Source organism: Pseudochaenichthys georgianus, chromosome 15 (genome assembly GCF_902827115.2).
Source record: "Pseudochaenichthys georgianus chromosome 15, fPseGeo1.2, whole genome shotgun sequence".
NCBI classification, from domain to species: domain Eukaryota; kingdom Metazoa; phylum Chordata; class Actinopteri; order Perciformes; family Channichthyidae; genus Pseudochaenichthys; species Pseudochaenichthys georgianus.
This window is the reverse complement of record NC_047517.1, coordinates 1,436,256-1,453,522: the sequence shown is the minus strand read 5'-3', so window position 1 is coordinate 1,453,522 and position 17,267 is coordinate 1,436,256. Positions and strand designations below refer to the sequence as shown.

Sequence of the window (17,267 nt, the reverse complement as noted above, 5' to 3'; positions counted from 1 at the left end):
CAGGCTGACAGAGAGCCACAGCTCGATTGAGCCTTCTATTCCCTTAGCACTCAGTAGTAATGATTTTATGTGCTTTTTTAACGATAAAATTGTTACTCTTAGAAACAAAATTAATGACCTCTTGCCTTCGACCAGTATAGTGTTATCAACAGCTCCCGGAATCGTAAGTTCTAATATTACACTAGATAGTAAACTACAATGCTTTTCAGCCATTAACCTTGAACAATTACATTCAATGATTCTCTCTTCTAAACCATCAACGTGCATGTTAGACCCAATTCCAACTAAGCTGTTGAAGGAAGTTTTTCCATTAATTAGCACTTCTTTATTAAATATTATGAATATGTCTTTATTATCAGGCTATGTTCCACAATCATTCAAAGTAGCAGTGATAAAACCGCTTCTTAAAAAGCACAACCTCGATCCAGAGGTTTTAGCCAACTATAGACCTATTTCTAATCTTCCGTTCCTCTCAAAAATTCTTGAGAAAGCGGTCGCAAAACAGTTGTGTGATTACTTAAAAAACAATGATTTATTTGAAGATTTTCAGTCTGGCTTTAGAACACATCATAGCACAGAGACAGCTCTGGTTAAAGTCACAAATGATATTCTAATAGCCTCAGACAAGGGACTTGTCCCTATTCTTGTTTTGCTCGATCTTAGTGCTGCATTTGATACTATCGACGATGATATCCTATTGCAAAGACTAGAGCACTTAGTTTATTTTGTTCACATTATATATGATTCCGTTCTGTAAACTTTCATTCTTATGCGGATGATACTCAACTATATTTATCAATCAAGCCTGATGAAATTAATCATCTAAATAAAATTCAAGACTGCCTTAAGGACTTAAAAACGTGGATGACCTTAAACTTTTTGATGTTAAACACGACCAAAACTGAAGTTATTGTACTTGGCCCGAAGAATCTACGAAACAAATGATCTAAAGACATACTAACTATGGATCGCATTAATTTGGCCTCCAGTGAGACTGTAAGGAATCTTGGTGTTATATTTGATCAGGATTTATCCTTTAACGCCCACATAAAATCAATTTCAAGGACCGCCTACTTCCATCTACGTAACATTGCAAAAATCAGGCATGTCTTGCCTCAAAACGATGCAGAGAAACTAGTCCATGCATTTGTTACTTCTAGGCTGGATTATTGTAACTCTTTATTATCAGGAAGTCAATCAAGTCGCTTCAGCTGATTCAAAATGCTGCGGCTCGTGTACTAACCAGAGTTAGGAAAAGGGACCACATTACTCCTGTTCTGGCTGCCTTACACTGGCTCCCTATAGAACACAGGATAGAATTTAAAATTCTTCTTCTCGCCTACAAAGCCCTTAATGGGCAGGCGCCATCTTACCTTAAAGAACTCATTATACCCTACTGTCCTACTAGGGCATTGCGTTCCAAGAATGCAGGGTTGTTGGTTGTTCCTAGAGTCTCTAAAAGTGCAATGGGAGCCAGAGCCTTTTCTTATCAAGCTCCACATTTGTGGAATCAGCTTCCAGTTTGTGTTCGGGCGGCAGACACCCTATCCGTTTTTAAGAGTGCGCTTAAGACCTTCCTTTTTGATAAAGCTTATAGTTAGGGCTGATTAGATTCAGCCCCTAGTTTTGCTGATATAGGCTTAGTTTGTCGGGGGACATCTTACTTCTTCCTTCTCTCTGTCTATACCTGTGTACACTCATGTTCCGATTAACCCAGCTTCCCCAAATGTCTTTCTTTTTGGTGTCTATATACGCTGGGATCCGGAGTCATGGATGATCCTGCGGTCCTGTGTCCTGGATCGCGAGCGCTGGATCTTGAGTCGTGGCTGTGGTCCTGGATCATAGGTCCTGGATGGATATCCTCGTGGATTCATCTTCCTATTATACACACATGCATTTCCAAACATTTGGACTACCTATGTTGCAAATGTATTATCTTTTCAATTTACACACGGCATCTATTGCACGTCTGTCCGTCCTGGGAGAGGGATCCCTCCTCTGTTGCTCTCCCTGAGGTTTCTCCCATTTTTCCCTTTAAACTGGGTTTTCTTTGGAAGTTTTTCCTTGTACGATATGAGGGTCTAAGGACAGAGGGTGTCGTATTGTCATACTGATATTCTGTACACACTGTGAAGACCACTGAGACAAATGTAACATTTGTGATATTGGGCTATATAAATAAACATTGATTGATTGATTGATTGAACGTCATTTAGCCCATCATTTGAGTAGATTTAACAAACAACATACAGAGAGTAAAACTGAGGAAGAGGAGTTGAGGGTGCAGTTACTGCGAACGCAGCTGGAAATAGCCTGGAAAACAGTTCAGAATGACAAAAAGAATGCCAAACAGTTGATTGTTCACCCAGTAGCGCCGGCCGTGCAGCCACAGGGGCAGCAAAACCCACAAGGGGGCCTTTCCAACCAGGGTCCGCCCTATAGTCAGCCCCAATTTGGCTACGATAATAGTTCTTGGCAACAGAGGGGTGGGTTCAGAAGCGGGGTCAGAGGTCGAGGTGGCTTTGGAATGACTCCTGGATTGGATTTATACCAGAAGGTGTGTTTCATTTGCGGACAGCCAGATCACTGGTTCAAACAGTGCCCACATAAAGCCCCACCAGGAAGGGGGCGGGCTAGAGGGGGACAGAGAGGGTACGGAAGGGGGAACGGATCAGAGAGACCATATATCCAGACACCCCAGGAGGCTGTCCCATTGTCGCAACAACCGAACCAGGGTCACATTGCCCCTAATGCTATGGCCGCCCCCTATGGCCAGTTTGTCCTGTATGATGGGGAGTACTACGAAGAATGAAGACGCCCAGGGAACTCTGGATGTACGGGATCCATACATTACTATGACTGTTAAAGACTCAAAGCTACCATTCCTGGTTGATTCAGGAGCAAGATATTCCACCATCAATTCTCCCGTCTTCAAGGCGTCCCTTTCATCTACAACAGTCTCAGTCATAGGGTTTTCGGGAAAAATAGAAAAAATACCGCTTTCCACGCTGTTATCCACCAAGATAGCAGGACAGACATTCTTACACCAGTATATTCTTGCACCTAAAAGCCCGGCTAACCTCATGGGTAGGGATATTCTGATCAAAGTGAATGCCTCCATCCTCTGTTCCCCGGATGCACTGATAATATCATTCCCAAATGGCACAAGCATCAATTGTTCGTTATCTACCATAAAATCAGGTTCTCAGATGATGTTGGCCCAGTCCACTGAGGCAGAAGCAACCCAACATGCCACTATAGTCTGGGGACTGTTGGACCGACCTCGGGACAACACACCTGGACTATATTCCATTTTTCAACAATGGAAGCCATGGATTAACCTCCTCAGGCCTTATGGCCCCCCTCCAGACCCCCCCCACCTGACGCTAAATTATGATAGAAGAGACGACCAAAGTTATGAATATGAGTATGATAATGAGGTGTCTATGGCCGTTTGGGACGTTACCACGACAAATCTCTTTGTGGGACAGGCGGGTTTGGCTGCGTCGGTTGAGCTCTCTGATGAACAACTGTATTGGTACCGTTTGTCTGCTGAGTCCACACCACACATTTCATTAGCTATCAGGAAGGGTTATGAAGCTAAAGAACTTGGTCCCATGGTAAAGACGCTGCTAGAAGTCGAAGATTGGGAACCTACGCAGATCGCGGCACTGACATACTCTCCCTCACACAGAGCTTATCGTCTTAAAATCTGCACACAAGAATGCATCCACATGGAGAGACACGAAGTAGATAGACATCATGGTAGGGAAAAAACTGACCATGCATATACAGTTGACATGTTGCGTGATCTCCCGTCTGACCTGTGGGCGTCGCACTCTCATGATGTAGGTTTCTGCTTAAAAGCCACACCAGTAACATTTGAGGTGAGCAGCTCTGTGCCTGTGAACCGGTCACAATACCCGATCAAACCACAGGCAAAAGGGGGTGTTGACAAGGCAGTTGAGGGACTGAAGAGAGCAGGGGTGTTAGAACCCTCACAAAGCGTTTGGAATACTCCCATACTTCCTGTATCAAAATCTAGCGGGGAGTACAGAATGGCTCATGATTTGAGAACTGTTAATGCTATTACGACTACAGCTCTGATACCACTTCCTAACCCCTACACGGCTATCTGTAATATCTCACCTGAACATATATGGTTCACCTGTATTGACCTAGCCAACGCTTTCTTCTGCATACCTCTGGCAGAGAGTATGAGACCTATTTTTTCTTTTACAATAGGAGGGGAGAAACTACAATACACAAGACTACAGATGTAGCACTCCAGATCAGACTCAAATGGGTGTGTCCCAGTCAAAAGCCCAGCGGATGCCAGTGGCTGGGGGTGTTGCCAAATTGCTAGAGGGCGTTGCCCAATTTCCCCATTTGTTCAATTACAGGATTTAACCATGAGATGGCGCTTCATTCACAAAATACACAATGGGTGTTGTAGAAACATCAATATTTTAGATCAAATAAAGTATATAGTTTGCTTTATGCAGTATATTTCTTGTAATATTGTACAGTAGATTGAAGTAAATCAACTTATACATTAAAATAAGATAAGATGGACCTTTATTAATCCCGTGGGGAAATTCAGTAGTTCAAACAGCAACAGGGTGAGAGTGAAAAACAGGACAGCACAGATTCACACAGATTAATAAAATCAAAAATAAGATGAGCGATACAAATAATAATAATGAGAAACTATGAAATAAGAAATGAATAAAACTCAAATGTAATTATCATATCATATATTATAATGTATTGTATTATTAAGTAATATCATACATTAACCCCATTATAGCAGATGCCACATTGAATGGATAAACACATGTATGCATCAATAATTACAACAGAGTATTTCTAAATACAAGTTGTAAAAATACTTATATGTATTTAATATTAACCCTTTGGAGTCGACCGTCACGCCGGCGTGATCAGATCACATGACCTGTTCAAGCCGGTGCCGCATAAAAACAACAGTCCGGACAACATTGCCGTGTGTTTCTGTCGAAAGTACTGGCTTGAAACTATATGCCAGTCTTTGTTTCATGCAAAAATACCCAATAAACACGGACATACGATGATATAAAGTTAATACAGATATATTTCAGAAGTATGAATAATGGAAGCACATATTTTAATATCTTCGCCGTATTTTATTATTTTTTTCGACGAAACGGAAAATACTGGAAACTGTAGATTCTGCTCAACAGGATGTATTTACCAGGGAGGGGGTGAGGTAATCAGGTAAACGGAGTGATACGAAACGAGACGAAAAGAGACGAAGAGGGACGGCGGGAACCGAAGAGAGACGGCGGGAAATGGAGAGAGACGAAGATATACGAAGACAGGCGGCGGGAGACGAAGAGAGGCTGCGGGAGACTACGATTGAAGTAAAGTGACAGACAAACATTGAGAATTTAGATATAGTTAGATAGATTTAGAGTTTTGAAGACTTAACTATGATGAAGAGAACTCTGAACATAATGTGTGTATATATATATATATATATATTTGTTTTATAATAACACTTTTGCCTTATCAGAATGAAATCCCATGCTACCTCAATCAAACTTTCACATTATCATAGTGACATCCCATGTATATATTTCCAGCTTTTAAATGGTTTAGTTGTGTATGTTTGTGTTAAATAATAAATAATATCATTTTCATCATGTTTTTACGTTTTTTTTGTGATTTTGGGTCCAACATTTTCATATAGTAGAAGATCACCTACATCCAAACGAAATAAATATAATTAATTATGATGAATACGTTAAGTCTTGTTCATTGTTTTTCACTTTTATTAAATGTTTGATATTTCCGGTGGAAATTGTGGACTATCGGACATTCAAAATGCAGCATATTTTCACTCTTACACACATATATTCTCATTTTACATACATACATTTTCACTCTTACACACGGATATTCTCCTTTTGCTCTCATGCGAAATCTACTAAAACAAAGTATGTCATGTATATTTAGTTTTCGTTGATGAGATGAGACGGACTAAGGTGTTAATGGTGGACTATCGGACATTCAAAATGCAGCATATTTCCCCCAAGTGTCTGTCAAAATGCATTTTACGTTTCTAACTTGCAATATCATTATTTCCGCTCGATCTCCCTGTGTCTCTCTGTGTGCGGGGGATCACAGGAGGGGGGAGAGCTGTGGAATGTGACTCCACACATTCTGATGGCCAATTAGTTTTAAACAAAGGGTCCCCAACATACATAGGAAACATGGGGGGGTTGGGGCTGGTGAACGGTATGGTCTGCAGTACATCACAGAGGCATTTAAAAAGTGAAGACAATACATTCTGGAAATGTTCACATCAGGCACCTTCAAGTTAAACAATACTACTGTACAGTAAACAATTAAAACAGTAAATTATGTGGATTAAATCACATTTATTTCGTTAAAAATAAACGAAATGACTCGGTTTGCATTCATAACGAATGCACAAATATGTTTAATCGTTAATGTCAGATATGTACTAAGTAGGGGTGTAACGGTACACGTACCCGTACCGAAATTATTCGGTACGGGCCCTTCGGTTCGGTACACGTGTGTACCGAACGAATATAACGTTAAACGTAAACAAATTGAGAACGTGAACAACTTCTTGAAAGTAATCTCGGGTGCTGCGTCGCAGCATTCAGAGTAATTTGCTCCCATTGTGTTCAACGCATCATAGAGCGAGCAAGTCATTTCATTGGACGAGCTGGTCAGAGGGATGCGTTCAAATGTAGTCAGTAATTTGTGGAACTGTCGAAATGGTGAACGCAGATAAAGTTGAGCTCGAAAATCCTCCAGCATCATTGAAGTCTCCGGTTTGGGAACATGGTTTTGCAGTTACGTACAAGGATGACGGACAAAGACAGGTGGACCGAACCAAAGCTGTTTGTCGGCATTGTTCAACTAACATTGGTTACGCGGCTGGCAATACATCAAACTTGCACACTCATTTGAAAAGGCATCACCCAAACGTGAATATCACCGGTACCAAAAGAAAAAAGGCTGAAGTGCAAACTCCCGCTAGCATTTAAGCCTCCACCACTCGCAAAAAGTTCAAACCGAGCCAAAGCTATTACAAACGGCAAATATCCTTATGTTGCCATGTTAGCAAAGCGCTACCTGGCTGTGTCTGCTACCTCTGTCCCTAGCGAGAGGTGTTCTCCACAGCAGGAGACATTGTTAGTGCCAGCTGATCTGCCCTTTCAGCAGCCATGTGGACAAGTTCATCTTTCTTTAAAACAACATGAAAATACAATGACAAGCAAGTCCTAATGTCAAACTGGCTGCTTAGGTACTAGTACAGTACAGTACAAATACAGATTATTTCAGTTCATCGAAAAGCTGCACCTTAATGTTTATTTTAGTGAATATTCATAGTTTAATAATAATTAAAAACCCAAAACTAATATTTTATGTTTTGTGAGTACTAGTACAGTAAAGTTCAAATACAGATTATTTCAGTTCATCGAAATGCTGCACCTTAATGTTTATTTTATTATATTTTGTATTTATTTGAGTGAATACATTATTCACAGTTTAATAATAATTAAAAAAAAATATGTTATGTTTTGTGATAATTTTTTCTGCTGTACCGAAAACGTACCGAACCGAACCGTGACCTAAAAACCGAGGTACGTACCGAACCGAAATGTTTGTGAACCGTTACACCCCTAGTACTAAGTAAATAGCCTACATTAGTTCCTGCTCAAGATTAGATTCAACTTTATTGTTATTGCACAGATTACAGGTACTGAGACAACGAAATGCAGTTTAGCTTCTAACCAGGTGCAACAAGCAGTAAAGTGAAAAGTAATGTTCACAATCTACAGAATAAAATATATAATGGATTGAATGATGAATAAACAGTGAGGGGTATGAATACACTAGATATCAGCCTGTGAGCAGTATGAACAGTGTGTTAATCGTTAATGTCAGATATGTACTAAGTAAATAGCCTACATTAATTTCATGATGGATTAAACCACATTTATTTCGTTAAAAATAAACAAAATGATTAAATGTAGGGTGAATTGCCCTAATGTGGAACATTTTTGCATTTCAAACTTCGGGAATATATTGCGACATGAAGCCGATACAATAAATCAAAATCCAGTAACATTCTGAAATCCCCAGGATGTGTCCTAATCAAACCAAAAGAGAACATGCAGATATTAAACTCATAAAATAAATGGTAGACATATTAGTACTCTTAGTGCCAAGTTGTCTCAGACAATCTGTTTTCCTAATGTGGGACAGTTCTGTGCAAAATGTGGGACACTGAAAAGTCTATATTAAAAAGCCTCAGTCACCTTCATTCATGTAATAAAAAAATCTCAGGCCAGTAACACTCAAAGCTACAGTAAATGTGAAATACCATGCTATGTTACTATTTATAATGTTATTGTTGTTACAACAGAAGATGTTTTTATTTAAATTGAAGTTAAATGCATCAATCTGGTGCACTGAGGGCAAAATTAGTAGATTTGTGGATACAGCTCTCAACACTCATATGAAACAGAACTGTTCTTACAATGTGTGTTGGAAGGTATTAAATTACTATGCATATTTTATTGTGTAAACACACAGCTGATCACCTGAGAGCTGCCGTTTCATTCAGAGCGTTTAAAAAAAACGACGGTCTGATTTCAACAACTCAATGTGTGATTATTATAGCAGTAATATTAGACACTAATAATACAGTAAACTATTAACACTGTACATATTATTGTTTGCCCGTGGGATTAGGATGATCGGTAGTGAGAGCCGCTGCATTTTCCTCCGGTCGGATGTGATATAAAAACAAAGCGATTATTGTTGTTGTTGTAAACTCACGTGGATTAAATTTAGTGCATTCATTTCAACTCGCGAACATATGATACATTAAATGATCGCGAGGATGACGATCGAAAATCGTTTGTTTGACCCTGGATGCATTTCCTGATCTAAAAACATAGCGATGGTTTTGTACTTACGCCAACGTGAATTAAACATTATTTTGTTAAATAAAAACATGGTGATGTTTAGTAAATGATTACATGTCTCTTACTTAGCACAGAATATGATCCTATCCGTGACATATATGGATCTTAACAAATATCCGCTATATCAGATACCTGTAGATCAGCTGTTTATTTCACATGAGTTTCAGTGTGGCAGCTTTTCACGGCTCCTCCTGGTGGATCCATGATCCATTGCAGCTGGTTTGATTATAATTAAATGTATTTATCAAGGGGGCGTTTCAAGTCCTGCGGGGGGTTTTTCTTTTCAGCAGGGGCCCACCCCGTGCCGATCACGGACCCGCACGGGTCGGCGTCTGAAACGAAGCGCTACATCTGTACCATAAGGCTTCAGTTTGTCTCCAGGAATATTTAACAAAGTACTCAGGGAACAGCTAGAGGGCGTTACATTGCCAGTGGGGGTAGTATTAATACAGTATGTAGACGACCTTCTCATCGCAGCACCTTCTGCAGCCTCTTGTTTGGAGGCCACCAGAAACCTGCTGGTGCGCCTCCACATATCAGGGTTCAAAGTCTCCAAGAAAAAGCTACAATGCACCCGTAAAGAGGTGACATTTTTGGGCAGAGTGATTTCCCCAGCAGGCACGGGCATGTCGGCAGCGCATCAGGAACACATTTTGAACCACCCGAAACCCAAAACAGTCAAAGACATGTTGTCTTTTTTGGGTCTCACAGGCTACAGCAGACACTACATCCCAGAGTATAACCTGAAAACAGCTGAACTCAGAAAACTCATCAATGAGAAAGGCATGCGCAATCTCACTGCCACACTAGACTGGACACAAGCGGCAGAAGCTGCGTTCATTTCTCTCAAACAATCCATGTCTCAAGTCACGGCTCTCGCCTCTGCATCTTATGCATTACCATTCTTTCTTGATGTTTCTGAAAATGAAAACACAGTAAATGGGATTCTTTTTCAGAAAAAGGGGGGTTGTAGGACAATATTGATGTATGTCAGTGTTACACTGGACAGAGTGGAGAACAGAGAACCTCCCTGCATGAGACATGTGGCAGGTACAGCACGTATCTTAAACAAGATTTCACACATTGTGATGAGCCATCCTTTGACAGTACTGACAACACACAGCATTGTCTCTTTTGTGAACTCAAGTGCATTCACAATGACTTCAACGAGAGAAACAAGGCTGGAGAAAACTCTGACAAAGGCACACATCACATACACACACGAAGGAGTTAACAGCGCAGACACCATAGGTAGCGGAGAGCCCCATAGGTGTGAGGAAAGGATCATCCAAGATGTGAAGCTAAGAATAGATCTCAGAGACGAGCCCATCCCACAGGCAGAAAACCTGTTCACAGACGGCTGTTGTTTTAGACACCCCCAAAACGGCCTCCAAGCAGCCTATGCCGTGGTAAAACAAAAACCTGAGGGAAACTTTGAGGAAGTATCAGCTGGGGAAGTAACAGGGAAAGTATCAGCACAGTTGGCAGAAGTAATGGGAGTCATTGCAGCATTAGAGCTATCAAAAGGAAAGGATGTAAACATCTACACTGATTCAGCATATGTCCACGGCGTAATTCACGTGGAAATGCGACAATGGTTGAGAGCAGGATTTGTAACGTCCACAAATACCCCCATCAAACATGAGAAAGAGATCAAAAGGCTTGCAGAAGCAGTAATGTTGCCCAACAAGTTATCTTTACTTAAGTGTAAAGGTCACAACACAGAAAATAACTACTTGGCTTGGGGTAAAAATGCAGCAGACAAAGCAGCTAAAGAGAAGGCAGGATATACACCATGGTATCAAATGCTTGTCTTAAAATCTGCTGACTTGCTGCCCGCAATAACAGACGAGATGCTTAAAGAAGCTCAAGAAGCGGGGTCTCCTCAAGACAAAAAACTATGGTCAAACAGGGGAGCTACCAACAAAGATGGGATATGGTACTCCCCAGATGGGAGACCAGTTATACCCCCAGAGTGGATAAGATCCATGCTTAAAGAAGCACACGGCCCAACGCATTGTGGTAAAACTCAGATGAGCAGACACCTGACTCACTGGTGGCACCCATACCTACCAGACATGATAGCAAATCACCTAGAAGAGTGTGTAATTTGTTTAACCCATAACATCAGAGCCACTGTGAAACCACACCAGGGAAAGTTTCATTTACCTAAGATGGCAGGAGAAGAAATCATCATTGACTACACTGACATGATTGACCAAGTAAGAGGATTCAGATATTTGTTAGTAGTAGTAGATGGATACACAGGTTGGCCAGAAGCTATCCCTTGCAGAAGAGAAGATGCAGACTCAGTGATCAAATTCCTAGTCACGCATTACATTCCATTACATGGATTTCCTAGGAAAGTGAGGTCAGACAATGGTAGCCATTTCAAGAACCATGACCTACGCACAGTAGAAGAGTCCCTAGGACTAAGACACAGTTTTGGAGCAGTTTATCATCCACAGTCTCAGGGAAAAGTGGAAAGGATGAACCAGAACTTAAAACAAAAACTCAGCAAAGCATGTGAGGAGACAGGCATGAAATGGTTAGACGCTTTGCCTCTAGCTCTTATGTCAATCAGGAGCTCCATTAACAAAGGGACAGGTTTCTCTCCATTTGAGCTCACTCATGGTCACCAGTTCCCAGGCCCAGGGGCCCTAAGTGTAGGAAAGGAAATAGAGGTTCTGAGTTTGAAACCATACTTCCAGCAACTTAAGGGATTGGTGGCAGATTTTTCCACCCAGGTTGCAGAGGCAAAAGGGGGACCCGAGAAACACAAAGCGAACACTGCGGAGTTCGTCTGGCTGAAAGCAATCAGACCCAAGTGGCTGAGACCCAGGTTCTCTGGACCCCATCGGGTGATGCAGAGGACATCTCACGCTGTCCGCTTGTAAGGCAAATGTCAGCCTTATGGACGGAGGTATCGTGGGACTTGCCCTTCACATGTACACGTGTCCGCTCAATGGAAATGCGATTTCAACTTCCGATGTCAAGTTCCTGCCAGCGGCTAGACAGATGTTACCAGTGTTTACCAGTGTTGCCAGGGGCACGATAACATCCTCCACTGGAGGTTGGGTGCTGCTGCTGTGAATAAGTCCGACTATGGGTGCCGATGGGCGGACGGTAAAGCACCGCAAAGTAGACCCCCTTTAAGTGTTGCCAGGGGCACGAGAAAAATCCTCCACTGGAGGTTGGGTGCTGCTGCTGTGAATAAGTCCGACTATGGGTGCCGATGGGCGGACGGTAAAGCACCGCAAAGTAGACCCCCTTTAAGTGTTGCCAGGGGCACGAGATTCTTGAGGGTGTGATCATCTTGGTTTAGTCCGTGGGGGAGTGCTTAAGTTCGGGGGCCCGGGGACCCAAGGTGCTCGAGGTTCTGGAGGTACATGGGAGGGATCCTGGAGCTCCTCAGTCCGTGTTTTGGGGGTCTTGGAGCGGCCCCGAAGAGGTGCCTTTGTCGGTGTACCTAATGGGTAAGAAAGCCACTCTACACAGGTCGTCAAATGTGATTGAAATGGACAGAGTCCTGTACATTTCAATCACTTTTGATGGGAGTCGTGAGGTGTGTTTGAAAGGGCTATATCTTCCTTAAATTCACATCAAACTTACCCAGCTTTCACACACTATTTCATGGGTAATAAAGCCATGTGCACACAGTATTTAAAGTAATCTTACCCAGCTTTCAGACACTAATTCCTGGGGAAGAAAGTCACCCTGCATGCGTCGTCAAATGTGATTGAAATGGACAGATTCCTGTACATTTCAATCACTTTTAATGGGGTCGTCAAATGTGATTGAAATGGACAGATTCCTGTACATTTCATGCATTTTTAATGGGGTCGTCGAATGTGATTGAAATGGACAGATTCCTGTACATTTCAATCACTTTTGATGGGAGTCGTCAGTATATGGAGCTTATCCCATAATTCCCGGAGGTTTCAGGCCGAATTTGGAAGCTCATATGCGGCCTGTCATGCGCCTCCACCCGTGGAAAGCAAAAAAAAGTAAAGAAAACGGTCAATTATATGTTAAAATAATCAAAAATGAAGTTTTTAAAAATTCTCGAAAAACGGCTAAGTGCCAACGGGGGAGGGGGTCAAGTCTTCGGCTCTTCGGGACGAAGCCCCGGAGACTTTTGCACTCCCCCGTTGCAATTTACAACGGAGAGGGGAAATGAGACCTCCTCTCCTCCGTCCAAAAAATTCATTCATCTTTTCCAAGCTACCATCTGCACGAAATCGGAAACCCGGTTTTTGAGAGCACTTAGAAAAAAACGAGCTATTTTCACATGATGGGGAAATCATGGAGGAATGTATCCACCTCATAAGCACTTTGGATCGGATCAAATTGTTGCCTGGAGGACCCCAAATCATGGTTCTCACAAAAGTTAAAGTTTTTGAACTGGTCTCTGGAGGAATGCAAGGGGAGTTGTCAGGGTACTCTATCCGCCTCAAGAGGCACTATTTTGGGATACATTTGATCCATTTTCACCCCTTTTTCTGGTTCTTCCAAAAAGTTAACTTAGACTTTTTCCGACTCTGGAGAAAGGTAGGGGGAGTTGCCAGGGGACTCTACCCGCCTTTTGGAACACTATTTTCGGATACAATATATCCATTTTCACCCTTTTCTCTGGTTCTTCCAAAAGTTGACTTAAACTTTTTCCCACCCTGGAGAAATGCAATGGGAGTTGTCACGGAATAACGAGACACTATCTTCGGCTAAAATGGTTGTCTGGATGACCCCCAATCATGGTTCTCACACAACTTTAAGTTGTGAAACTGGTCTCTGGAGGAATTCAAGGGCAGTTTTCACGGAATAACGAGACACTATTTTCGGCTAACATGGTTGCCTGTATGACCCCCACTCATGGTTCTCACAAAACGTTAAGGGCGTTCTCCCCGGCAACCCGCCAGCAGATGAAAACACCCACCCCTCCGCCTCTCCACCTCTTCCGAGGGACGAGGGAACCGCGCGGGGGTCTGCTGGAGGCTACTGCCGGGTGCTCCGTCCTGCGCCTCACCGGGACCCTGACTCCAGCGCGGTGTGGCGGCCTCGCCCTGGCCGTCCACCGTGCGCCCTCTGGGTACCTGACTCCCCTGCCTCCTCTGGGGGCAGGTGAGAGGGGTTCAATGCCTCCCCGGAGGATACTGTTATCCCCACGTTGTCGTACCCGAAACTGTCGGGTATCCTTTGGGAGAACCAGACTCTGGAGGAACGTGAGGGGAGATTACAGGGATCTCTGCCCGCCTAACGAGTGCCTAAATGGGACACCGCACCATGATGCAAATGAAAACAAACACCGATTTGAAGATAAGCTGAGTGCACCTTTCGTGAGTCTTTTCACGCTTCCTTCTTTTTTACCCACGATTCTGGTGACATTTCCCGGTACCGAAATGCTCAAGAATACAGGTTGGATGGCGGTCCGTTGTCCGATCTGTAATAGTTCCTACCGTGCCCTGAGCAAGCACCTGCAGAGGCGCCATGGTGTGCGTAACTTGGATGAAAGAAAAATTCTGATGTTGTTGGCCAACGGACGGACCAACATTAGGCTCCATCCCTGTACCATTCTGGGATGCGAGTACCGCGGCACAAGGCTGGATCGCCACTTGGCCAGAGACCATGTTGAGCTGGCCCGGGAGGAACTACATGTGGTTCAAAATAAAATGAAAATGACAGTGGCCAAGAAGGAGCTTTATGAACTCCGAATGACAAACCCCACCATAGAAATGATTACCGCTTGGGCTGTTGACACGGTGGCAGATGACGATATACTGTCACAACCTCCACCCTTGTCCCCGGTGAATGAATGTGACAACCCGGACTGCAAAGAATGGAGGCTGGAGGCAAACGCAGTGAGGGCTCAGCGGGACATATATGCTGCTGAGGTGAAATCCCTGCGCTGCAAGTTGCAGCAGAGGATAAAGCACAAGCGACAGAGGATGGATCAGCGGGCCGGGGACATGCCCGCGTTCGATGGGGAGGAACGAGAGCGGGTCATTCTGAAGAAACGACCCCGAACAGAGTCGACACCAACGAGGCTGTCCAAGTCGAAAGGTCCCTCCTGCAGCAAGTCTCCTATTCCCGCCTGCAGCACGTCTCCCATTCCCGCCTGCAGCAAGTCCCCCACTGGCTCTCACACCCATTCATCCAGCTCCTCAGAGCCTGCATCCATGCATACCGAGGCCTCGTCAACCTCCCCTCCCATAAATTCCCCCTGGTTCCGGGGCAGGGGCCGGGGAAATATAATGCGGGACATCACATTCCCACGGATTATGGGTAAGTGTGTTGGCTATGTGACACATGCAGTTTCTGTAACACACCCTGTGTTGTCATTAAAGTACTGTTTATATTTCACAGAGGATTATCTGTAAGGATACCGGGAGCATTATGCAGGTATCGACCCACCAGTGAGGCTCCAGGAAAACACAGTCTCCAAACTAAGCAGAGTGAAGTCGTTCCTCAGTTTCATGGCACACGGTTTCAATCGCCTGTCTGACTGGCTCTTTTTGAGGGATCTCAAGAGGATACGCGGTTGGTCCCGGAGCCTGATGAAGTCAAGCCTTCAGGTCACGACCTCCGACTTCTACATCAAGAATATATCACACTTTCTCAAGTACATGGCCGACACACCGTGCAAGGGGAGCAGGCTCAGCCAAACCGACATGATTTTAATCAAACGGGAAGTAGTTGCCATCCTGAAGTCCCTGAAGAGAAAAGTACTTATCCACCAGATGCAAGTGAAGCGTGACAAGATGGAAGGTCTGCCGAGCCACAACGACCTAATGACATGCTTGACTTCGACCACCACTCGCATCCCTCAGCTCCTGGATGTGATGGCCAGCAATCCGACTACCGCAACCCGGAGCCTGCTCTATGGGTATATGACTCTTCATTGGAGCTGCATTTACGGCCACCGTCCGGGGGTCTACTCCAACATGACCAACGCCGAGGTCCGAAAGGCGGATACAACTGGCACTGCCTTCGGCTACCTGGTTCATGTGAGTGCTATTAACCAATGCATTTATTCTGGCAGTTATATGCATGATTGACATTGTATTGACACTCTCTAACTCTGTCATAACAGGTAAGCAACCACAAGACGGCCAACGCGTTCGGGGAAGCGCAGCTGTACCTCACCGTAGAAGAATTTGGATGGATGAAGAGGTGGCTGGAAATTAAGGGTACGCTGACCTGCACCCAGAGCCGTTACTTTCTATACACAGAGGGGAAGAACCCGATCAGGAAGCTTGCCTACTCCCTGAGGTTGGCATGGGCTGATGTGGGGCTCCACGGTCCCATTAACTTCACCGACCTCCGCACAGTCCACGCCGATAATGCGAAGAGGTTTCAAGACAAAGGCAACCGCCAAAGATTGAGTGATTTCATGTGTCACAACACTGCAACTGCGGACAAATTTTACGCGAATAATCCTTCTTTGAAGGAGGCTGCGGACATTCGGTTGCTCTTCACATAGTCACTGCAAGCAGCGGCGGCGGCATCGACAGCAGCAGCAGCAGCGGGAAATGAAGACACTTTTGCGGGTATTGACATCGACAGTGACAGCTCTGGAGAGGAGCACAGCCCGGCTCCCTACCAAGACTCCCTACCAAGACATGTCCTGAAGAGGGACCAGTCACTGGCCGAACACAGCCCCTCAGACATGGGTGAAGAGAGGGTGCCATACTCTGCCCCAACTTCACCCAATGTTGCCAGTGATCAACTTGTAAATATGCAGTGTGTTGTTGTAATCAGTCCCCTTGTAAATACGTTATATCCTGTTTGAATGTATTTATTACTGTCAATATTACTGTAAATAAAGTTTGTTAAAATTACTAAGTGTTCTGTTTTTAAAGCCCACTATGGGTTTTTTTCCTTTAAGATCCCCAGGGGCACGATATTCTGGTTCTGGTGGTAGCATGGAGGTGTTTAGTCCGAGTGAGGAGTGCTCAAGTGTGGGATGATTTGTAAAGTAGAAGAGGGTAAAAAAAGTTAAAGTGTGAACCTCCAGCAGGGCAGGTGGTGCTGTGAAGAAGGCCGACTATGGGTGCTGATGGGCGGACGATAAAGCACCGCAAAATACACCCCCTTCAAGTGTTGCCAGGGGCACGAGAATATCCTCCACTGGAGGTTGGGTGCTGCTGCTGTGAAGAAGGCCGACTATGGGTGCTGATGGGCGGACGATAAAGCACCGCAAAATACACCCCCTTCAAGTGTTGCCAGGGGCACGAGAAAGATCCTCCATGGAGGTTGGGT

At 44.0% G+C, this 17,267-nt stretch overlaps 1 protein-coding gene across 1 annotated transcript; it reads left to right on the top strand.

Annotated features, from left to right (window-relative positions):
• Positions 1-15,386: 15,386 nt before the first annotated feature.
• Positions 15,387-16,736, top strand: LOC139435238 (uncharacterized). Its single transcript, XM_071205682.1, has 2 exons — positions 15,387-16,012; positions 16,099-16,736. Exons 1-2 carry the CDS (start codon positions 15,482-15,484, stop codon positions 16,486-16,488), a joined length of 921 nt encoding a protein of 306 aa, XP_071061783.1. The 5' UTR covers positions 15,387-15,481; the 3' UTR covers positions 16,489-16,736.
• Positions 16,737-17,267: the final 531 nt, after the last annotated feature.

What these genes read in the sequence shown, in the direction of transcription:
- LOC139435238 (XM_071205682.1), top strand. Translation starts at nt 15,482, where the DNA reads ATGGCACACGGTTTCAATCGCCTGTCTGACTGGCTCTTTTTGAGGGAT. An exon ending in CCTTCGGCTACCTGGTTCAT is followed by an intron (nt 16,013 to 16,098) that starts GTGAGTGCTATT and finishes CTGTCATAACAG; the next exon opens with GTAAGCAACCACAAGACGGC.